The sequence below is a fragment of the Nipponia nippon genome, unplaced genomic scaffold (genome assembly GCF_047370975.1).
Source record: "Nipponia nippon isolate SJK-2023a ecotype South Korea unplaced genomic scaffold, ASM4737097v1 scaffold_22, whole genome shotgun sequence".
NCBI classification, from domain to species: Eukaryota; Metazoa; Chordata; class Aves; order Pelecaniformes; family Threskiornithidae; genus Nipponia; species Nipponia nippon.
Genome location: NW_028262339.1, coordinates 6,123,319 through 6,148,262, shown reverse-complemented (window position 1 = coordinate 6,148,262; position 24,944 = coordinate 6,123,319). Strand labels below are relative to the sequence as shown.

The following is a 24,944-nucleotide window of genomic DNA, read 5'->3' as shown; positions in this document are numbered from 1 at the left end:
GTTTTATTATGAATAATAAATTATGAAATGTAAAGGTACCACTTCTGTACTTGATTTTTAGAGAGAAGTGATATTTTGAAAGTTTAATACCACTCCTACAAATAATTTTCCCCACAGCTCATTTTGAGTGCACATACAATTGCTTAAAGAATAACTATGCAATTACAATTTCAAGTTGGACACCCAAGTGTCTAGTTACATTAAGCTCCATAATCAATTGGGAGTACACTGTGCTAACAAATCTGAGTTTTTATTTTGACTATTAACAGCTTTAGTAAATAAAAATTGTATTCTGTTTATACTCTTAAAATGAGGCAGCCTTGACAAGTTTGGAATTTTGACTCTGGTAATTTCTTGGGAGAAAGGCAGGCCACCAACTTCATTCTGTGGACATGTGTTTCTGCTGAATATACAGGGCATACATTCTAGAATTGTGGCTCAGAATCATGAGAGTTTTGAATATCAGAAATTTAAGGGCTTTGAGACCAAATTCAGAAAGCACATCAGACTAAAAAGCAAATACGATAACCTGTTTACTTACAATACATTCCATTCGCAGTCTTCAATACGAATGGTAAAATTTTTAAGAAAAACAAACCAAATTGTGTTTTCAACTAAATTCTTGAATTCAGTATTCCATATGTGATTGTATGTTTCTCTGCTAAGTTATTTGTGGAGTTGATGTGGTCATTGTTAATTTTGCAGAATGGTGGATGTAGGAGGCCAACGATCGGAAAGAAGAAAATGGATACATTGCTTTGAAAATGTCACATCTATCATGTTCCTAGTAGCTCTTAGCGAATATGATCAAGTGCTTGTGGAGTCAGACAATGAGGTAAGCAAGCATCAGCATAAATCACCAGTTTTTAAGAAAAAAATAATTTCACTAAAATGAATTTTTAATTTTGAATATTATTTTAAATTTGATTAAAGCACAAGTTTGTAGAGAACTTCAGTAGAAATGTGTGTGGTTTTACATAATTATTTGGATACTGAATTTGTTGGACCAGTAAAGTATAATGATAGATTGAATACTTCATGATAAACAGCAAAATTCAAAGTTGTTAGTTCTTTTACGACATTTTCAAAACAGACTGACTTGTCCAGTCCTGGCTGCTTTCCAAATGTCTACCAGCAGTTGTATGCAACTACATGTACTGAAATGAGAAGTTCTACAGGGATTAAGAGGCTAGAATTCAGACTTATATCATAGAATTGTTTCGGTTGGAAAAGACCTTTAAGATCCTCAAGTCCAACTGTTAACCTAGCACTGCCAAGTCCACCACTAAACCACGTCCCTAAGCGCCATGGCTAAACATCTTTTAAATACCTCCAGGGATGGGGACTCATCACTTCCCTGGGCAGCCTGTTCCAATGCTTGACAACCCTTTTGGTAAAGAAATTTTTCCTAATATCCAATCTAAACCTCTCCTGGCGCAACTTGAGGCCATTTCCTCTTGTCCTATCGATTGTTACTTGGGAGAAGAGACCGACTCCGACCTCACTACAACCTCCTTTCAGGTAGTTGTAGAGGGCGATAAGGTCTCCCCTCAGCCTCCTCTTCTCCAGGCTAAACAACCCCAGCTCCCTCAGCCGCTCCTCATAAGACTTGTGCTCTAGACCCTTCACCAACTTCGTTGCCCTTCTTTGGACACACTCAAGCACCTCAATGTCCTTCTTGTAGTGAGGGGCCCAAAACTGAACACAGCATTCGAGGTGCAGCCTCACCAGTGCTGAGTACAAGGGGACGATCACTTCCCTAGTCCTGCTGACCACACCATTTCTGATACAAGCCAGGATGCTATTGGCCTTCTTGGTCACCTGGGCACGTTGCTGACTTGTATTCAGCCGGCTGTCGACCAACACCCCCAGGTCCTTTTCCTCCAGGCAGCTCTCCAGCCACTCCTCCCCCAGCCTGTAGCGATGCATGGGGTGGTTGTGACCCAAGTGCAGGACCCAGCACTTAGCCTTGTTGAACCTCATACAATTGGCCTAGGCCCATTGATCCAGCCTGTCCAGGTCCCTCTGTAGACCTTTCCTACCCTCCAGCAGATCAAAACTCCTGTGCAGCTTGGTGTTGTCTGCAAACTTCCTGAGGGTGCACTCGATCCCCTCGTCCAGATAATTGATAAAGATATTAAACAGAAGTGGCCCCAGTACTGAGCCCCGGGGAACACCACTTGTGACTGGCCGCCAACGGGATTTAACTCCATTCACCACAACTCTTTGGGCCCAGCCATCCAGACGTCTTTTTACCCAGCGAAGAGTACGCCCGTCCAAGCCATGAGCAGACAGTTTCTCCCCAGGAGAATGCTGTGGGAAACCTTGTCAAAGGCCTTACTAAAGTCCAAGTAGACAACATCCACAGCCTTCCCCTCATCCACTAAGCAGGTCACCTTGTCATAGAAGGAGATCCGGTTAGTCAAGCAGGACCTGCCTTTCCTAAACCCATGCTGACTGGGCCTGATCCCCTGGTTGTCCTGAATGTGCCACGTGATGGCACTCAGGATGATCTGCTCCATAACCTTACCCGGCACCAAGGTCAGGCTGACAGGCCTGTAGTTCCCCGGATCCTCCTTCCAGCCCTTCTTGTAGATGGGCATCAGTTTTGCTAACCTCCAGTCAACTGGGACCTCCCCGGTTAGCCAGGACTGCGGATAGATGATGGAGAGTGGCTTGGTGAGCACTTCTGCCAGCTCCCTCAGTACCCTTGGGTGGATCCCATCCAGCCCCATAGACTCATGTGTGTCTAAATGGTGTCGCAGGTCGCTAACCATTTCCCCTTGGATTATGGGGGCTTCATTCTGCTCCCTGTCCCTGTCTTCCAGCTCAGGGGGCTGGGTACCCTGAGAACAACTGGTCTGACTATTAAAGACTGAGGCAAAGAAGGCATTAAGTACCTCAGCCTTTTCCTCATCCTTTGTCACTATGTTTCCCTCTGCATCCAATAAAGGATGGATATTCTCCTTAGCCCTTCTTTTGTTGCTAATGTATTTATAGAAACATTTTTTATTGTCTGTTACGACAGTAGCCAGATTAAGTTCAAGTTGGGCTTTGGCCCTTCTAATTTTCTTCCTGCATAACCTCATGGCATCCTTGTAGTCCTCCTGAGTTGCCTGTCCCTTCTTCCAAAGGTCTTAAACTCTCTTTTTTTCATGAGTTCCAGCCAAAGCTCTCTGTTCAGCCAGGCCATTCTTCTTCCCCGCCGGCTCGTCTTTCGGCACATGAGGATGGCCTGCTTCTGTGCCTTTAAGATTTCCTTCTTGAAGAACGTCCAGCCTTCCTGGACTCCTTTGCCCTTCAGGACTGCCTCCCAAAGGACTCTGTCAACCAGGCCCCTAAACAGGCCAAACTCTGCCCTCCGGAAGTCCAAGGTGGTAGTTCTGCTGACCACCCTCCTTACTTCTCTGAGAATTGAAAACTCTATCATTTCATGATCGCTATGCCCAAGATGGCCTCCAACTGTCACATCACCCACCAGGTCTTCTCTGTTCACAAACAGCAAGTCCAGTGGGGCACCTTCCCTAGTTGTTGGCTCCCTCACCAGCTGTGTCAGGAAGTTATCTTCCACACACTCCAGGAACCTCCTAGACTGTTTCCTCTCCACTGTATTGTATTTCCAGCAGACATCTGGTAAGTTGAAGTCCCCCATGAGAACAAGGGCTAGTGATCGTGAGACTTTTCCCAGCTGCTTATAGAATACTTCGTCTGCCCCTTCATCCTGGTTGGGTGGTCTATAACAGACTCCTACCATGATATCTGCCTTGCTGGCCTTTCCCCTGATTCTCACCCATAAACACTCGACCCTATCGTCACCATCATCAAGCTCTAGACAGTCAAAACACTCCCTAACATACAAGGCTACCCCACCACCTCTCCTTCCTTGCCTGTCCCTTCTGAAGAGTTTATAGCCGTCCATTGCAGCACTCCAGTTGTGTGTGTCATCCCACCATGTTTCCATGATGGCAACTATATCACAGTTTTCCTGCTGCACAATGGCTTCCAGCTCCTCCTGTTTGTTGCCCATGCTGCATGCATTGGTGTAGATGCACTTCAGTTGGGCTATTGATCCCACCACCATTTTTCGGGGAGAAGCCCTAATTCCTACATGACCATTCTCAGGTGCTTCTGTGGTTTCTAAGACGTCCATAACCCTCAAATAATCTTCAAATCCTCAAATAATATGACACAAACTGATCTCCTCCATGGAGGGTCAATGGAACCTATCTATTTTGTGTTAAAAGTGGAATAGTTGACTGTAGAGAAATGTTCTTATTGTAACTGTTTGCATAGTTAGCGTTACATAGCAGAGCCATAAAAATAGACAGTGGGAATTAAAACAAAACTCATAGGTTCTTTGCTAGAACAGACCTTAAAGTAGTTAGATGAAAAAAAGAAAGCATTGCATTTATCAATTTGTTGGGGGGTGGGCAATTTATCAATTTTTTGGGGGGTGGGTAAACCCCCTTTCCAGCAGGAACCACCAAAGGCGGCCCCTCTCTGTCTGGCCAGTGGAGGTGCCCAGTCCTCTGCCCAGGTGAGGATTCCTCTGCATCTGACTGTGGGGCACAGGAGCCATTGCAACAGCACCCACCCCTGCCGCCAGGGCAAGCAGAGCCCCTGTGTCTCGCGGTCCCCATCACTGAGGTGAGTTAGAGCTGCCTCAGTGCGCCAGAGCCTCCGAGCCACTCCACCCAGCCTTCTCCTGGCTTTTTACAAAACTGGTTGCCCAGGGAGCAGAACTGTTCCCTGGTATAGGCTTGCACCCCACGAGTGCTCAAGGCAGGTAGAGGAAGGGCAGGGGTGTCTTCCCCTGTAGGGTTGGGAAGGGGGTCAGGGTCTGGTCCAGGGCCATTTTTGTCCCTGTCCCAATTATTATCCTTATCATTGTCCTGGTAGATAGTGGCCCTAACTTGGGCTGTTGTACCAGGACAATTGCTCTGGGCCTTGAGGGCCTGCTGGGCCAAGGGGGCTAGCTTATGCTCATCCCTCTCAGCCCCTTGCTTACCTTATCCTGCCCGTTTGAGGGTGCTGCGCAGCCCGGTAATTTCAACCCAGGCAGCGTCAAGGGCACAAGTCAGGAGGCTGATTAAGCAACCTTTGCCTTTTCCCCATTTGCAATGGCTGGCCTTATGCCACTGTTCAAATTCATCCCCAGTAGCCTGGGGATCCATCCAATTATCTTGGATCCAATACTTCTCCCATTGCAGGGAGCTCCAAACTTGCTCTTTTCCTGAAGTGTCCAGTAGCTGTCAGAAAGACTCCATCCTGTCTGTGATGCCAGTAATATGGTCTGAACAGTAATGGAGTCTGACAACATGTTATAAAACAAAACTTTGTTGAGGCAGTCAGAAAGATGACCAACAATGCGCCCATATAGCAAATCACCCAATCACCAATAGCAAACTCAGGATCATAAGCAATGCCATGGCCCTGGTGGACTGCCAACAACATTTGGTGTCCGGGTCATCTGGCAGCAACAGCCAATCGTGCAAATGCCTTTTGAATGCGGGTAAGTGTTGCACCGCCCCTTGACTCAGTGTGATTTGAGAGAATCATACCTTACATGAATATTGTGGGCGGCACCCTGCTTACGCTGCCAATGTCGGTCAGGGGGCAGGGTGTCAGGCGGTAGGGTATCAGATGTGATGTTAATTATTTTTTTCAGTGTATTGATCTAACAGAATCACACTACCAGTATTGTGTTTTTAACTAGAGCCCAAGTATGGAACATAGAGTGGAACATGAATGACACAAGGAAAAATAGTAGTGCAGATAGCTTGCAGCGTAAAATGCATCCTGCTTAATGGGTTAGAGAGAGATGAATTTAAGACTATAATGTCTGCTATAAATAGGCTCCTAGTCTTTGTGAACATTTTGGTTTCTGGTAAATGTAAATAAAAATACATTGAAATAGTCTTTTTAGGAGAAGGACATTAAAGAGAAACGTCACTTTCACAATTTTGTGTGGATGTTAGTGTGTTAAATTATTTATTACTTGGCCATCTTCTTTAGAAGATGGAAGAAGATGGAAGAATATCTTCCTGGGCTTTCAGAGTATACAATCTTGTCCTTTGTTGTTATCAGCTAAAAGTGTTCACATGTTATGAGCTGAATGGAACATATGGACTGAACATTTCCCTTCTATCTTGGGCTCTCCTACCACTTTGAAATGACTGAAGAGATATTATTCCATGACTTTTTTTCAACTCTTATGAAAAAAAACTTACTCATAAAGCTGTCTTGATTTTTCAAGTTTTCACTTTCAAAACAAAATGTTTTGGAGGTAAACATGGAGGTAAAAGTTCTAAAATTCCTCTTTGCTTGAAGATGGTTCTTCCACCTCACTGCTAAACTATTTATGTTCCTTATTAACATCAGTGAAAAACTTTTGAAACTTTTTGTTTTTCAGTTTGAAATATGTTCATAACTGTAATTCAAAGCATTTTTTCAAGTCATACATACAGAAACTTGTGGTACATTCCAGCAGCCTTAGGCTTGTGTTCCTCTAGCTCTTGGGTGGATCCAGCCTGTCTTGGAGCTAAGCACCCATCTGGGCAGCTTAGTTTTGGCTTTCAGTAAGCTGTATCCTGTCTATTAGACTGTTGTGAGACAGGTTAGTTTTACCCTACTGATGATGTGTTGTTGCAATAGTAATCCTGTTCAGTATGAGAGGAACTGCAGATTCAGACCCCTGGTGCACACGTTTGGCTGAAGAGCCACTGGCGCGAGGCTACCATCTGCAGGCTTATGACTGAACGCCTCTAAGTCAGAATCCCGCCTAGATGTAGCGATATCGCAGCGCCGCCAGCACCTCGGTGGGCTCACGACAGCTGGCCGCCCGTCCCACATGGGGCAGGCCTGGTGTGAAGCACCGGTTGTGGTCGGGACTGGAGGGGTGGACAGATGAGGCGCTGCCTCTCTCCCATCGCGTACCGCGTGATCGTGGGGCACCCAGCACTAAATCATTCGTAGATGACCTGATTCTGGGTCAGGGTTTCGTACGTAGCAGAGCTGCTCCCTTGCTGCGATCTATAGAGAATGAGCCCTCAACACAAGCTTTTGTAAAGAATAAAAACCCAAAAATTTAAAAAATAAAAAATTGCACCCATTTTTAAAACGGGTAGGAAGGAGGACCCTGGGAACTACCGACCTGTCAGCTTCACCTCTGTGCCTGGGAAGATCATGGAGCAGATCCTCCTAGAAGCTATGCTAAGGCACATGGAGGACAGGGAGGTGATTCGAGACAGCCAGCATGGCTTCACCAAGGGCAAGTCTTGCCTGACCAGCCTAGTGGCCTTCTATGATGGAGTGACTGCATCAGTGAACAAGGAAAGAGATACGGATGTCATCTATCTGGGCTTCTGTAAGGCCTTTGACACAGTCCCCCACAACATCCTTCTCTCTAAATTGGAAGGATATGGATTTGATGGGCGGACTGTTCAGTGGATAGCAAACTGGCTGCATGGTCACATCCAGAGGGTAGTGGTCTACGGCTCGATGTCCAGATGGAGATCAGTGACGAGTGGGGTCCCTCAGGGGTCCGTATTGGGACCAGTACCATTTAATATCTTCATCAGTGACATAGTGGGATTGAGTGCACCCTCAGCAAATTTGCAGATGACACCAAGCTGAGTGGTGCGGTTGACACGCCTGAGGGATGGGATGCCATCCAGAGGGACCTGGACAGGCTTGAGGAGTGGGTCCATGTGAATGAGGTTCAACAAGGCCAAGTGCAAGGTCCTGCGCCTGGGTCAGGACAATCCCCAGTATCAATACAGGCTGGGGGATGAAGGGATTGAGAGCAGCCCTGCAGGAGAGGGACTTGGGGGTACCGGTGGATGAAAAATTGGACGTGAGCCGGCAATGTGCACTCGCAGCCCAGAAAGCCAATTGTATCCTGGGCTGCATCAAAAGAAGCATGTCCAGCAGGTCGAGGGAGGTGATTCTGCCCCTCTACTCTGCTCTGGTGAGACCCCACCTGGAGTACTGCATTCAACTCTGGAGTCCTCAGCACAGGAAAGACATGGACCTGTTGGAGCGGTTCCAGAGGAGGGCCACAAAAATGGTCAGAGGGATGGAACACCTCTCCTATGAGGAAAGGCTGAGAGAGTTGGGGTTGTTTAGCCTGGGGAAGAGAAGGCTGTGGGGAGACCTTACTGCAGCCTTTCAGTACTTAAAGGGGGCTTATAAGAAAGATGGGGACAGACTTTTTAGTAGGGCCTGTTGCGATAGGACAAGGGGTAATGGCTTTAAACTAAAAGAGGGTAGATTCAGACTAGATATAAGGAAGAAATTTTTCACGATGAGGGTGGTGAAACACTGGAACGGGTTGCCCGGAGAGGTGGTAGATGCCCCATTGCTGGAAACTTTCAGGGTCAGGTTGGATGGGGCTCTGAGCAACCTGATCTCGTGGAAGATATCCCTGCTCATTGCAGGGGGTTGGACTAGATGACCTTTAAAGGTCCCTTCCATCCCAAAGCGTTCTATGATTATATATATATATATATATATATATTTTTAGCATACTAGGACACTGCTTTATTACCATCCTTTTCCCTTCTCTTCCAGTCCCAGAAAACAAGAATGTATTTATTTATTTATTCCACATAAAGCAAAGTGTATTTTTGTCAGAATGTGGGTGTGACAGAAATATGAAAAGGATTTAAATGTGTTAGTTCTCACCTTAAATTAAGAAATTTACAAGAAATATTGTTTTTATTCCTCACTGTGATGTGACAAGTTCATTAAGGAAGACAATAATTGAACTTGGGTACTTTGCTAATAAGTCAGTGGATATTTTTTCACACTCTGCAAAATTTAAATAACCTTTGAACTGTGAAACAGTATTAAAATTTCAGTACCAAAGTGAGAGAGTGTGTATAAATGCCCTACTTTTTTCTTATGGATAGCATCAGTGTGTTACTATGATAGAATCTAATCCTTCTTTGGTACTTGTGCCTGTCATCTGTGTAAGAGATCTGACTCAACAACTTGCAGTGTTCTGCTGCTCCTCTTGCATTGCTTTCATGGCCTGATTAAACAGTATGATTTTTGTAAGATGGCCTACTTTCTTTTTCTAATTAGTCCACTGCATGATATTGCCTGAAGTATTTTTCCTTGTAGCATGCTTTAACAAAGAAAACTATACTTTTTAAATTGTCTGTGCAATTCTTTTCAATTAATACATTGTTTCTTTAATCTCATTTTCATGTATAAATATAAATCTGTAAGAATTAATATTTGTCATTGAGTGCATCTGTGTTTGTTTATATGACCCTTCATCATTCTGAAACTGTTTTAGACTTCTTAAAGCTCAGGTTTGTATTTTCAAAATGTAGTGCATGATAGACTTTCTGCTGTAAATCTGTTTCTTTCCTTGTCATCTCTCCTCTCTTAAGTATGTGTCTAGTTTGTACATAACTAAGCATCTGATTTTGGTGCATAAATAAAAAATGTGAAAAATTGCTAAGGATAGTATATTTAAACATCTCTTTCAAAAATTTCAGACGGTGTACAGATTTGAAATGCCTCTCTCTACTTAAATGAGTATAAAAGGGCAGATACTTAGGTGTTCCAAATTCTGCCCTTAATAATACAGTAAGTCTATCTAGATTCATTGGTGAAAATGAGGAAAAAATTTGATCCAGATCACATAATATATTCATTACATTATTAGTACTGTAAATTAAGTAAATCTTCCCTCAATCTGATATGATGTGATGAAGGGAAACATAAGCTAAATTATCATCAGATGTGTTTGACCTTTTCACTTTTCCAGAAAAGTCTGACAGAATTAGTAGTGAGAGGAAAAATGAAGGGATCAGCTCTCTGATAAATGTATGATGTCCTACAGGTCAAATTTTCCCTGAGTTATACCAGTGGACCTGGAGAAACTTGCAGTTTTATCAAAAAGCAGAGTTTAGAACTTATTTTTAAATAAGTTAAATTTTAAATAAGTTAAACTTATTTTTAAATAAATTTATTTAAATCAACTTCTTTCCTTAAATAAAGGATTTTTCCTACGTGAAGTATATTATTATTCCATATTCCAGGATAAGCTGCATTCAAACATGGATCACAGGTAGCTCTTCTAAATATATAAAATCTCATGGTCTCAAGGCAATAAATACAGAAATGAGTTCCACTTTTCCAGGAGAACTAGTAATCTAGTGGACTAGAGACAGCAGAGTATAGTTTTAAAATCTGGGTTCGTAGAAAAGAGATTTTCATGACCTTTGCAGAGCTTGTTAAGTAGTTAGTACTAATAGGAATGGCAAAAGAAAGAATGGTATTTATTGATGCCTGGACAAATATCTTTTCCATGTTAACACACTAAAAGTCTGAGAGTTACATGATTTCATATAACTTCTGTAGGTCTATGGTAGTCTATAAAAGTGTGGGCTTTTTATACAGTGGGAATACAGTGTGTATTCCCAGAGGAAAACAGAAAAGACACTTAGGACATGATTTCCTCAGTTCAGCTAAATTAATGGACTAAACACTGCTAAATTTATAATAGGCTAAATGAAATTTTGAAATTTTTTAAGCTATCAAAAATAAAAAGTATTTTCTGAGGTATCATTGGAGACTGAAAAGCTACAGAGGCAATGGATGGCATAAAATATTCATTGATAAAAGATGATTTTTAGAAGCCAAGCAGAACATCCATTGGCCAAAATAATTGGGGAAGAAATGCCAGTTTAAATCATTTTGGTCAGTGTTAATATATTTTGGTTAAATATATATATAACAATATGATAGTAAAATGTGAGTTTGTAACAGGATTGGAGATAAATTTCACTAGTATTTAGAACTGTAATATTCTTTCCACTTTGACTTTTGAGTAAGGAATTTCACAAGTGCCCTATATATACATAATATGTATCCTATATATATACACACATATATCATATATCTATCTTTATGCCTTAGGAAAACAATATTTTCTCCATTATTTTACTTGTTAAGCATTTTCATTGATAAATGAAACCACATATAAAAGAATCATTGAAATGTCTCTTTGTTGAAACAGACATCTTAAAATATTAACATTAATAGAATTTTAAAAGCTTATATTTCATAGGATGTTTACTTGCTAGGTTTTCACTGACAGAATAACAAAACAAATAGAACCGATCATCTTTATTTTTAAGATCTAATTCATTTATATGTCCTGTTCAGACAGGTAATTTGTAATCCTCTGTCCTGGTTTCAGCTGGGATAGAGTTAATTTTTCTTTCTAGTAGCTGGTATACTGCTGTGTTTTGGATTTAGGATGAGAATAATTTTGATAACACACTGATGTTTTAGTTGTTGCTAAGTAGTGCTTACACCAGTCAAGGACTTTTCAGCTTCCCATGCTCTGCATGGCGTACAAGAAGCTGGGAGGGGCACAGCTAGGGGGGCTGACCCAGATTGGCCACAGGGCTATTCCACACCGTATGTCATGCTCAGTACATAAGCTGGGGGAAGTTGGCCGGGGGGGCAGCGATCGCTGCTCGGGAACGGGTGGGGCATCGGTTGACAGGTGGTGAGCAATTGTATAGTGTATCACTTACTTTGTACATTATTATTGTATTTTATTATTATTATTATTACTACTACTATTACTACTATTCTATTTCATTTTACTTCAATTATTAAGCCGTTCTTATCTCAACCCACTAGTTTTCTCACTTCTACTCTTTCAATTCTCTCCCCCATCCCACTGGGGTGGGGGGGGTGAGCGAGCGGCTGTGTGGTGCATAGTTGCTGGCTGGGGTTAAACCACGACAGTCCATTTTGGCGCCCAACATGGGGCACGAAGGGTTTGAGATAATAACAGATTAATCAGAGTGTATTAAGGAATTTGTATCTGTTAACAGTTGCCGGTCATAATATTGATTCATCTGTTCTCGGTATTAGTCTACCTGATCTGCACCATGCTCTTGTTTTTGCAGTACGTGTTAAAGATTGGTGTTGGGTTTTGCAGTTTGCTGTGCTCTGCAGTGATTAGTGATTTTTTGCCTGGGAGATTTGTTATTAAAACACTGCCCTTGAGCGTTATCTGGTATTTGGGTTCTGTAGTGAAGCCATTACTGTACTTCGGGTACCACCTCATGGAGACAATTAGCAATTATACCTCTTCCTCTGAGAGACTTTTTATGGAGGAAATACAGAATGGCACCTTTGCTGCCTTCTTCTATGATCTTTCCTCCTTCATTACAACAACTTTTCAGTATATCTTGAACATCCTTGGGTAGTTAAGATATATCTATTGGTAGTTCTTGGGAATGTTGTTTCAGTTTTGTCTAAGGTTAATAAGCAGGTTAAGAATATCATCCAGAGATCTGCCCCAAGGCTGGATAGTTATGAGTGGCAGGGTGTGTGGGAGAGCATGGGGAAATGCCTAGGACACTGGGCCCCTCCAGTATTTTGGAACTTCACCCCTGAACAAGTGCAGAATCCTGAAAAACTAGTAGAATATTTGGAAAAAGTATGCTGTCACCCTGGCAATTGTAGGGAGACACAAATGACCACAATGTGCTGGGGCCTGGCCCATGCCTACCGAGCCCTGTTCAACACTATTCAGAACCCTCAAGGGGAAGAGAAGGTCTCTGGATCTGACGACAAAAGGACAGGCGCTGTGGCTACACCAGACCTGGCATCAGGCGCTGTGGCTATGCCAGTCCCGGCATCAGGCGCTGCGGCTATGCCAGTCCCGGCAACAGGCACTGCGGCTATGCCAGCCCCCATGACAGGCACTGAGGCTATGCCAGAGAACCAACCCGTGCCAGTATCAGTCGCCCCTATACAGAAGAAAAAATACACAAGAAAATCAACTCGTTTAGTAAGGGATGTAGATGAACCAGGGCCATCAAGAGAAGAGGAGGAGGAAGAGGCAGAACCCATAAATGAGATGGTAACTACCCGATCCCTGTCCCTGAGTGAGCTGCGAGATATGCGAAAAGATTTCAGTTGTCGTCCAGGAGAGCACATCATCACTTGGCTGCGCTGATGCTGGGATAATGGGGCTAGTAGCCTGGAATGAGAGGGTAGGGAAGCCAAGGAACTGGGATCCCTTTCTAGGGAAGGGGGCATTGACAAAGCAATTGGAAAAGGGGCAAAAGTCCTCAGCCTGTGGAGGGGACACCCGTCAGGCATGAAGGAAAGGTATCCCTTCAAGGAAGATGTTCTATGTCACCCAGGGAAGTGGACCACCATGGAGAGAGGTATCCAGTACCTGAGGGAATTAGCTGTGCTGGAGGTGATTTATGGTGACCTGGACAACGAGCAGTTATCCAAAGATCCAGATGAAATCAGGTGCACACAACTCATGTGGCGGAAGTTTGTACGGAGCGCACCATCGCTGCATGCCAACTCATTGGCAGTAATGACCTGGAAACACATAGAGGGACAAATGGTGGATGAAATGGCTGGCCAAATCCGGCAATATGAAGAAAATCTCTTCCTCCCTGCGGGTCTGTGTCTCGGCTGTGGATAAACTGTCCTGGGAGTTCCAGCAATTCAAAGAGGATATGCAATTCAAAGAGGGACTTTTGATTCGCTTTTACAAGAAAGGAGTCATGAATACTATGACCAGAACAAGAGGGGCCCTGCCTCCAGCCAGGTGGAGGAGAGGGACAGCTGGGTTTACTGGACTGTGTGGATTCGATGGCCTGGCACATCAGACCCACAGGAGTACAAGGCTTTAGTAGACACCGGTGCACAGTGTACCCTAATGCCATCAAGCTATGAAGGGGCAGAACCCATCTGTATTTCTGGAGTGACAGGGGGATCCCAACAGCTGACTGTATTGGAGGCTGAAGTGAGCTTAACCGGGAAGGAGTGGCAGAAGCACCCCATTGTGACTGGCCCAGAGGCTCCGTGCATCCTTGGCATAAACTACCTCAGGAGAGGGTATTTCAAGGACCCAAAAGGGTACCGGTGGGCTTGGAGATGGAGGAAACGCAACAGCTGTCCACCTTGCCCAGTCTCCCAGAGGACCCTTTTGTTGTGGGGCTGCTGAGGGTCAAAGAACAACAGGTACCAATTGCCACCGCAATGGTGCACTGGCGGCAATATCGCACCAAGAGAGACTCCCTGATTCTCATCCATAAGTTGATTCGTTGACTGGAGAGCCAAGGAGTGATCAGCGAGACTTGCTCACCCTTTTAACAGTCCCACATGGCCAGTGCAAAAGTCTAATTGAGAGTGGAGACTAACAGTAGACTATTGGGGCCTCAATGAAGTCATGCCAGTGCTGAGTGCTGCTGTGCCAGACATGCTAGAACTTCAAAGGGAAACATTGCCACGAAGGATGAGGAGAAGGCAGAGGTACTTAATGCCTTCTTTGCCTCAGTCTTTAATAGTCAGCCTGGTCATCCTCGGGGTTTTCAGGCCCCTGAGCTGGGAGATGGAGATAGGATGCAGAATCAAGCCCCAGTTGTCAAAGAGGTGGCAGTCACTGACCTGCTCCTCCCCCTGAATGCTCACAAGTCCATGGGGCCAGACGGCATCCACCCGAGGATACTGAGGGAGCTGACAGAGGAGCTCGCAAAGCCACTCTCCATCATTTCTCAGCAGTCCTGGTCAACCAGGGAGGTCCCAGATGACTGGAAGTTAGCAAATGTCAATAAGGGTCGGAAGGAGGATCCGGGGAACTACAGGCCTGTCAGCCTGACCTCGGTGCCGGGGAAGGTCATGGAGCAGATCATCCTGAGTGCCATTACACGGCACATGTGGGACAACCAGGGGATCAGGATCAGCCAGCATGGGTTTATGAAAGGCAGGTCCTGTTTCACTAACCTGATCTCCTATGTCTTCTATGACAAGGTGACCCGCTTAGTGGATGAGGGGAAGGCTGTGGATGTTGTCTACTTGGACTTTAGTAAGGCCTTTGACACTGTCTCCCACAGCATTCTCCTGGGGAGAAACTGGCTACTCATGGCTTGGACAGGCATACTCTTCGCTGGGTAAAAAAATGGCTGTATGGCCAGGCCCAGAGAGTGGTGGTGAATGGAGTCAAATCCAGTTGGCAGCCAGTCACAAGTGGTGTTCCCCAGGGCTCAGTGTTGGGGCTGGTCCTGTTCAATATCTTCATTGATGATCTGGGTGAGGGGATTGAGTGCACCCTCAGGAAGTTTGCAGATGACACCAAGTTGGGTGGAAGTGTTGATCTGCTGGAGGGTAGGAAGGCGCTGTAGAGGGATCTGGACAGGCTGGATTGTTGGGCCAGGGCCAACTGTATGAGATTAAACAAGGCTAAGTGCCGGGTCCTGCACTTCGGTCACAACAACCCCATGCATCGCTACAGGCTGGGGGAAGAGTGGCTGGAGAGCTGCCTGGCAGAAAAGGACCTGGGGGTGTTGGTTGACAGCCGCCTGAATATGAGCCAGCAGTGTGCCCAGGTGGCCAAGAGGGCCAATGGCATCCTGGCTTGTATCAGGAATAGTGTAGCCAGCAGGACCAGGGAGGCGATAGTGCCCCTGTACTCGGCACTGGTGAGGCTGCACCTCGAGTACTGTGTTCAGCTTTGGGCCCCTCACTACAAGAAGGACATCGAGGTGCTGGAGCGTGTCCAAAGAAGGGCAACGAAGTTGGTGAAGGGTCTAGAGAACAAGTCTTATGAGGAGTGGCTGAGTGAGCTGGGATTGTTTAGCCTGGAGAAGAGGAGGCTGAGGGGAGACCTTATTGCTCTCTACAACTACCTGGAAGGAGGTTGTAGCGAGGTGGGGGTCAGTCTGTTCTCCCTGGTAACAAGTGATAGGACGAGAGGAAACGGCCTCAAGCTGCGCCAGGGGAAGTTTAGGTTGGATATTAGGAAAAACTTCTTCACCGAAAGGGTAGTCAGGCATTGGAACAGGCTGCCCAGGGAAGTGGTTGAGTCTCCATCCCTGGAGGTATTTAAAAGACAGGTAGACGTGGTGCTTGAGGACATGGTATAGTGGTGGACTTGGCAGTGCTAGGTTAACGGTTGGACTTGATGATCTTAAGGGTCTTTTCCGACCTTAACGATTCTATGATTCTTTTATTCAATATGAACCAGAGTCAAAGGCAGCCAAGAGTTATGCCACCATTGATATCGCTAATGTGTTTTTCTCAATGCCTTTGGCAGCAGAGTGCAGGCGACAGTTTGCTTTCACTTAGAGGGGCGTCCAGTACACCTGGAATCGACTTCCCCAAGGATGTGAACACAGCCCTACCATTTGCCATGGACTGATCCAGACTACATTGGAACAGGGTGGGGCTCCAGAACACCTGCAAGGCATTGATGACATCATCATATGGGGCAACACAGCAGCAGAAGTTTTTGAGAAAGGGAAGAAAATAGTCCAAATCCTTCTGAAAGCCGGCTTTGCCATAAAACAAAGTAAGGTCAAGGGACCTGCACAGGAGATCCAGTTTTTAGGAATAAAATGGCAAGATGGACGTCGTCAGATCCCAATGGATGTGATAAACAAAATAACAGCCATGTCTCCACCAACCAGCAAAAAGGAAGCACAAGCTTTCTTGGGCGTTGTGGGTTTTTGGAGAATGCATATTCCCTATTACAGTCTGATCGTAAGCCCTCTCTATCAAGTGACCCAGAAGAAGAACTATTTCAAATGGGGCCCTGAGCAACGACAAGCCTTTGAACAAATTAAACAAGAGGCAGTTCATGCAGTAGCCCTTGGGCCAGTCCAGGCAGGACAAGATGTAAAAAATGTGCTCTACACCGCAACCGGGGAGAATGGCCCTACCTGGAGCCTCTGGCAGAAAGCACCAGGGGAGAGTCGAGGTCGACCCCTAGGGTTTTGGAGCTGGGGATACAGAGGATCTGAGGCCTGCTATGCTCCAATGGAGAAAGAGATATTAGCAGCATATGAAGGGGTTCGAGCTGCTTCAGAAGTGATTGGTACTGAAGCACGGATCCTCCTGGCACCCCGACTGCCATTGCTGGGCTGGATGTTCAAAGGGAGGGTCCCCTGTACACATCATGCAACTGATGCTACATGGAGCAAGTGGGTCGCACTGATCATACAACGGGCTCGAATAGGAAACCCCAGTTGCCCAGGAATCTTGGAAGGGATCATGGACTGGCCAGAAGGCAAAGATTTAGGAATATCACCAGAGGAGGAGGTGATGCATGCTGAGGAGGCCCCACTGTATAATTAACTGCCAGAAAATGAGAAGCAATATGCCCTGTTCACTGATGGGTCCTGTCATCCTGTGGGGAAGCATCGGAGGCGGAAATCTGCTGTATGGAGTCCTGTATGAAAAGTGGCAGAAACTGCTGAAGGAGAAGGTGAATCGAGTCAGTTTGCAGAGGTGAAAGCCATCCAGCTGGCTTTAGATATTGCTGAATGAGAAAAGTGGCCAGTGCTCTATCTCTATACTGACTCATGGATGGTGGCAAATGCCCTGTGGGGGTGGTTACAGCAATGGAAGCAGAGCAACTGACAGCGCAGAGGCAAATCCATCTGGGCTGCCGCATTGTGGCAAGATATTGCTGCCTGGATAGAGAACCTGGTTGTAAAAGTACGTCACGTAGATGCTCACGTACCCAAGAGTCAGGCCACTGAAGAACATCAAAACCACCAGCAGGTGGACCAGGCTGCTAAGATTGAAGTGGCTCAGGTGGGTCTGGACTGGCAACAGAAGGGTGAATTATTGCTAGCTTGGTGGGCCCATGACACCTCAGGCCATCAAGGAAGAGATGCAACATCTAGATGGGCTCGTGATCGAGGGGTGGATTTGACTATGGACACTATTGCACAGGTTATCCATGAATGTGAAACATGCGCTGCAATCAAGCAAGCCAAGTGGTTCAAGCCTCTCTGGTATGGAAGACGATGGCTGAAATATAAATATGGGGAGGCCTGGCAGATTGATTATATCACACTCCCACAAACCCGCCAAGGCAAGTGCCATGTGCTTACAATGGTGGAAGCAACCACTGGATGGCTGGAAACATATCCAATGCCCCATGCCACCGCCCAGAACACTATCCTGGGCCTTGAAAAGAAAGTCCTATGGCAACATGGCACCCCTGAAAGAACTGAGTCAGACAACAGGACTCATTTCCGAAACAGCTTCATAGACACCTGGGCCAAAGAGCATGGCATTGAGTGTGTATATCACATCCCCTATCATGCACCAGCCTCTGGGAAAATCGAACAATACAATGGACTGTTAAAGACTACACTGAGAGCAATGGGTGGTGGGACATTCAAACACTGGGATACACATTTAGCAAAGGCCACCTAGTTAGTCAGCACTAGGGGATCTGCCAATCGAGCTGGCCCTGCCCCATCAAGACTTTTACGTACTGTAGAAGGGGATAAATTCCCTGTAGTGCACCTAAAAAAATATGCTGGGGAAGACAGTCTGGGTTACTCCTGCCTCAGGCAGAGGTAAGCCCATTTGTGGGATTGCTTTTGCTCAAGGACCTGGATGCACTTGGTGGGTGATGCAGGAGGATGGGGAAGTCCCATGTGTACCTCAAGGGGATTTGATTTTGGGTGAGAATAGCCAATGAACTGAATTGTATGATGTTAGTTGCTATATAATACTGGATGTCATCACTTCTATGGTGGCTATATGCCCAAATTAATGAAGAATGAACTTTGAGGAAACGGAGCAAAGTGCAGTGGTGATGGAACCAGAACTTCAGGGCTTCAGCATGCAACAATCCAACACCACACACCATCTCTCCTGCCCTGAAAGACTGTTATGATGAGTGAAGCCCAAAGTCATGGACTTAATGAACTCAACACACCTTTTAGAGGTGTTAGAGCCTATAGACTAAGGAAATTATATGTATGTGTGTGTATATCTATATATATATATAAAAAGACTGGAAAAGTGTTGGTGATTAATTGGAATGTATTTGAAAGGATAGGACCTTGGCATGACGTATATGGTATGGAATAAGGGGTGGATATTGTTCTGGTTTCAGCTGGGATAGTGTTGATTTTTCTTCCTAGTAGCTGGTATAGTGCTGTGTTTTGGATTTAGGATGAGAATAATGTTGATAACACACTGATGTTTTAGTTGTTGCTAAGTAGTGGTTACACTAGTCAAGGACTTTTCAGCTTCCCATGCTCTGCCCGGTGCACAAAAAGCTGGGAGGGGGCACAGCCAGGACAGCTGACCCAGACTGGCCAAAGGGCTATTCCATACCATATGACATCATGCTCAGTATATAAACTGGGGGGAGTCGGCTGGCGGGCAGCAATCGCTGCTCGGGGATGTGCTGGGCATTGGTCAGCAGGTGGTGAGCAATTGTATAGTGTATCACTTGCTTTGTATATGATTATTGTATTATGTTTTTATTATTATTACTATTACTGATATTCGATTTCATTTTACTTCTGTTATTAAACTGTTCTTATCTCAACCCACTAGTTTTCTGACTTTCACCCTTCCAGTTCTCTCCCCCATCCCACTGGGGTGGGGGGAGTGAGCGAGCGGCTGTGTGGTGCTTAGTTGCTGGTTGGGTTAAACCACGACATCCTCTTAAGAGAGTTGTTTACATTATTGGTTCTAATTAATTAGAGAAGGAAAAGGTTCTTTTCAAATAAAGAGTCTTGCTCCTTTTTTTAAGCTTTTTTTTGGGTTCTAAAGGTCATATTGCATCTTAATAAATTATTCAGTTTAGCTGCAACTAAAATTGTTAGTGTTTTAAAACAATAGGAATATAGGAAACTTTTTTATCCTTAAGTTTTCCTAGGTAGAATAGATTAAAGTTGTTTGGATTGTTAAAAAATATTCAAGTTAAAGTCTGTTGTATTAAAATTACATGAAATACATGAATGCAGGATAGGTATTTTTAGTGTGTATTCATTTGTGCTTGTATACAGGTATGTAGATGCAGGCCTATATGCTCATGTTTTGAATCTGGACAAAATACATCTGTAGAATAGATGAGTATCCAAAGTCTAGATGGAACTTCTGTATCGTTCATCAGTGTGCTCTGACAAATTGGTACAATGTTGCAGTCACACTTTCTTTTGATGTGGGCCAAAAATATGAAATGACATGAGGCCACAGAGTTCAGAATACTTTCATTCTTCATGGAGACAATTATCTGAAGAATGTATTTCATTTTTGCATCAGAACTATATTTCTGTTCACGTCTAGGCATGCTTCCGCTTTTCTTCCAGCACTTTGAGTTCCTTATTCACAGGCTAGTCCTACATGGCTTACAATGAAGGCTGAAAGAAAACAATGTTGAGATCAGAGCACTTTTTTTTCTACATTGTGTAAAAAAACATGTAAAACATTTAGTTGCCTGGTTTTTTCATCAGCATTCAGCAGTCCAGAACAATTGGGCATGGAGCAGAGGAATAATATGAACTCCCAGATAGAATTAAAATATTATTTCTATGGAAAATAAAATCTCCAGAACTCATTGTTTATTTGGAAACTAGAGAAAATAACACATTTATCTTCTGTGCCAAAATTATTTGCTGTATGTATTATATCTGTTCATGTGTATTCACATGCGTGCATATATATATTTTCTTTTTTTCTGTAGATAAAAAACCTTTTGAATATAAAGTATCAGTACTAAGAAGCATTTGCATAACAAAGAGCTAGAGCTTGTTCCTCTGTGTTAAAATGGATGGTTCATAATGGAAATGGGAGTTTGAATTATCATACACCTATTTGCAGATGTAAATGTTACTTGTAAAAAACTGACAAAACTGACCAGAAAAGGGCCTTTTTCATCAAGAATTTTATTTTAAAAGATTTTCACCTGTTTTTCTCAAAAATATGTGGGTATTTATGAAAAACTGTTTATTCCAGCATTCATGATATTTCATCAAAAAACAGTTTAATGGCCGTTTTTTATTTAAAAAGTAATTTGGCAGCGATGTTTGGACCACGTTCTTCGACCACTGTTTGGATCACATTTTTTGGACAAAATTTTTGTGATTTAATGATTGTCGAACAAATTTATTTCAGTGGATTTCAGCTGTCATTTGATCTGTCTGTCCCTCTTATGGATATATAAAATTGCAATATATTCTGAATGTTGCAACTTTAAGTTGTTGGAGGGGTTAGAGTTCTTCTTTAAGGTGACTTAGAAATACAGTTCTCAGCTACAGAGATGTCTTCCCAGTCTTCTACCAGCAGTTCTTTTCATGAGGCTGGTCTGCAGAAAGATTAAAACAAGTGAAGAGAATAAAGGAATCATTCCTGAGCTATGCATGTGTTTGAAGTAGTCTCTTACCGCATGTCATGATTTAACCCCAGTCGGCAACTAAGCACCACACAGCCACTTGCTCACCCTCCCCGCCCTGCACAGTGGGATGGGGGAGAGAATTGGGAAAAAAAAGTAAAACCCGTGGGTTGATATAAAGACAGTTTAATAGGACAGCAGAGGAAGAGAAAATAATAATAATAATAATGATAAAAGAATATACAAAACAAGTGAAGCACAATACAGTTGCTCACCACCCACTAACTGAGTTGACCTCAAGTCTCCCCTGGTGCTTTCTGCCAGAGGCTCCAGGTAGGGCTGTTCTCCCCAGCTGCGGTGTAGAGCACTTTTTTTACATCTTGCCCTGCCTGGACTGGCCCAAGGGCTACTGCATGAACTATCTCCTGTTTAATTTGTTCAAAGGCTTGTCATTGCTCAGGGCCCCATTTGAAATCGTTCTTCTTCCGGGTCACTTGATAGAGAGGGCTTACGATCAGACTGTAATAGGGAATATGCATTCTCCAAAAACCCGCAACGCCCAAGAAAGCTTGTGTTTCCTTTTTGCTGGTTGGTGGAGACATGGCTGTTATTTTGTTGATTACATCCATTGGGATCTGACGACATCCATCTTGCCATTGTATTCCTAAAAACTGGATCTCCTGTGCAGGTCCCTTGACCTTACTTTGTTTTATGGCAAAGCTGGCCTCCAGAAGGATTTGGACTATTTTCTTCCCTTTCTCAAAAACTTCTGCTGCTGTGTTGCCCCATATGATGATGTCATCAATGCCTTGCAGGTGTTCTGGAGCTTCACACTGTTCCAGTGCAGTCTGGATCAGTCCATGGCAAATGGTAGGGCTGTGTTCACATCCTTGGGGCAGTCGATTCCAGGTGTACTGGACGCCCCTCCAAGTGAAAGCAAACTGTGGTCTGCACTCTGCTGCCAAAGGGATTGAGAAAAACGCGTTAGCGATGTCAATGGTGGCATAACTCTTGGCTGCCTTTGACTCCAGTTCGTATTGAAGTTCTAGCATGTCTGGCACAGCAGCACTCAGCACTGGCATGACTTCGTTCAGGCCCCAATAGTCTACCATTAAGTCTCCACTCTCCATTAGACTTTCACACTGGCCATGTGGTGAGCGAGGTTAAAAGGTGAGCGAGTCTTGCTGATCACTCCTTGGCTCTCCAGTCGATGAATCAACTTATGGATGGGAATCAGGGAGTCTCTGTTGGTGCGATATTGCCGCCAGTGCACCATTGCGGTGGCAATTGGTACCTGTTGTTCTTTGACCCTCAGCAGCCCCACAACAAAAGGGTCCTCTGGGAGACTGGGCAAGGTGGACAGCTGTTTCATTTCCTTCATCTCCAAGCCCACCGGTACCCTTTTGGGTCCTTGAAATACCCTCTCCTGAGGTAGTTTATGCCAAGGATGCACGGAGCCTCTGGGCCAGTCACAATGGGGTGCTTCTGCCACTCCTTCCCGGTTAAGCTTACTTCAGCCTCCAATACAGTCAGCTGTTGGGATCCCCCTGTCACTCCAGAAATACAGATGGGTTCTGCCCCTTCATAGCTTCATGGCATTAGGGTACACTGTGCACCGGTGTCTACTAAAGCCTTGTACTCCTGTGGGTCTGATGTGCCAGGCCATTGAATCCACACATTCCAGTAAACCCAGTTGTCCCTTTCCTCCACCTGGCTGGAGGCAGGGCCCCTCTAGTCCTGATCATAGCATTCGTTACTCACTTCTTGTAAATGCGAATCAAAAATCCCTTTATTAAGATCAGAAGCAAAATCAGCCCTTCTACTCTGTCTGGGGAACTGTCCACTGGAAACTGGAGCAGCAGTTTTCCTGGAAGAACTCCCTTGTGTGAATGTTTTTCCGTGCAACTCACATCTCCGTATCTCTAGGGTCGAGGTAGATTTTCCATCCCACTTCCTCATGTCTTCTCCATGGTCACGCAGATAAAACCACAGGGTGGCCCGTGGTGTGTACCCTCTATATCTTCTCTCTTGAGCAGAACGCTTACTCCTAATGGCTGAGATAGATACTGGTCCATAGAGGTGGAGAAGGACATATCCTCTTTGAGTTGCTGGACCTTCCAGGACAGTTTCTCCACAGCTGAGGCAAGGGAGGAAGAGAGAATTTCTTTGTATTGTCAAAGCTGGCTACCCGCTACATCCTTCGTTGGTCCCTCTTCATCTTTCCAGCTCATTATTGCCAAAGAATTTGCATATAATGATGGTGTGCTCCATACAAACTTCCATCACATGGGTTGTGTGCACCGGACTTCATCTGGATCTTTGGGTAACTGCTTTTTATTCAGGTCATCATAAATCACCTCCAGCATGGCTAATTCCCTTAGGTACTGGATACCTCTCTCCATGGTGGTCCACTTGCCTGGGTGATATATAACATCTTCCTTGAAGGGACACCTTTCCTTCATGCCTGACAGGAGTCACTTCCAGAGGCTGGAGGCTTGTGCCCCTTTTCCAATTGCTTTGTCAATGCCCCCTTCCCTAGAAAGGGATCCCAGCTGTTTGGCTTATTTACCCTCTAAATTCCAGGCTACTGGCCCCATTATCCCAGCATCGGAGTAGCCAGGTGACAATGTGCTTGTCCAGACGACGGCTGAAATCTTTTCGCATATCTCGCAGCTCACTCAGGGATAGGGATCGGGTGGTTTCCATCTCGTTTATGAGTTCTTCCTCTTCTTCCTCCTCTCCTCGTGATGACCGTGCTTTTTCATCATCCCTTACTAAACAAGCTGACTTTTGCTTCCAAGATTTCTTCTTGTGTATAGGGGCAACCGATACCAGCACGGGTTGGTTCTCTGGTTCAGCTGCAGTGCCTGTTGCCAGGATTGGAGTAGCTGCAGTGCTTGTTGTGGGGGTTGCAGTAGCCGCAGTGCCTGTTCCTGGGGTTGGAGTAGCTGCAGTGCCTGTTGCTGGGGTTGGAGTAGCCGCAGTGCCTGTTGCCGGGGTTTGAGTAGCCACAGTGCCTGTTGCCAGGGTTGGAGTAGCCGCAATGCCTGTCACTGGGGTTTGAGTAGCTGCAGTGCTTGTTGTGGGGGTTAGAGTAGCCACAGTGCCTGTCGCCGGGGTTTGAGTAGCCACAGTGCTTGTTGCTGGGGTTTGAGTAGCCACAGTGCCTTTTGCTGGGGTTGGAGTAACTGCAGTGCCTGTCACTGGGGTTTGAGTAGCCACAGTGCCTGTCGCCGGGTTTTGAGTAGCCACAGTGCCTGTTGCTGGCGTTGGAGTAGCCGCAGTGCCTGTTGCCGGGGTTTGAGTAGCCACAGTGCCTGTTGCCAGGGTTGGAGTAGCCGCAATGCCTGTCACTGGAGTTTGAGTAGCTGCAGTGCTTGTTGTGGGGGTTAGAGTAGCCACAGTGCCTGTCGCCGGGGTTTGAGTAGCCACAGTGCTTGTTGCTGGGGTTTGAGTAGCCACAGTGCCTTTTGCTGGGGTTGGAGTAACTGCAGTGCCTGTCACTGGGGTTGGAGTAGCTGCAACGCCTGTCGCTGGGGTTTGAGTAGCTGCAGTGCCTGTTGCTGGGGTTGGAGTAGCCGCAGTGCCTGTCGCCGGGGTTGAAGTAGCTGCATTGATTGTTGTGGGGGTTGGAGTAACCGCAACGCCTGTTGCTGGGGGTTGGAGTAGCTGCAGCATTCTTAAATTGTTGTTTAACCCTAAGCCAGACCTGACACACATTCAGGAGACATAGCAATAGGACCATGCTGGTTTGAACATCCCAAGGATATTCAAAATTCTCAAGAGTTATTGT

At 45.1% G+C, this 24,944-nt stretch overlaps 1 protein-coding gene across 2 annotated transcripts in view; it reads left to right on the top strand.

Annotated features, from left to right (window-relative positions):
- Positions 1-24,944, top strand: part of LOC148055452 (guanine nucleotide-binding protein G(q) subunit alpha) — a 155,413-nt gene that overhangs the window by 116,938 nt on the left and 13,531 nt on the right. For both annotated transcript variants that reach the window (XM_087760283.1, XM_087760284.1), the window contains exon 5: positions 706-835. In XM_087760283.1, the coding sequence (XP_087616409.1) occupies positions 706-835 (130 nt within the window). The remainder of the gene's footprint in view (positions 1-705; positions 836-24,944) is intronic.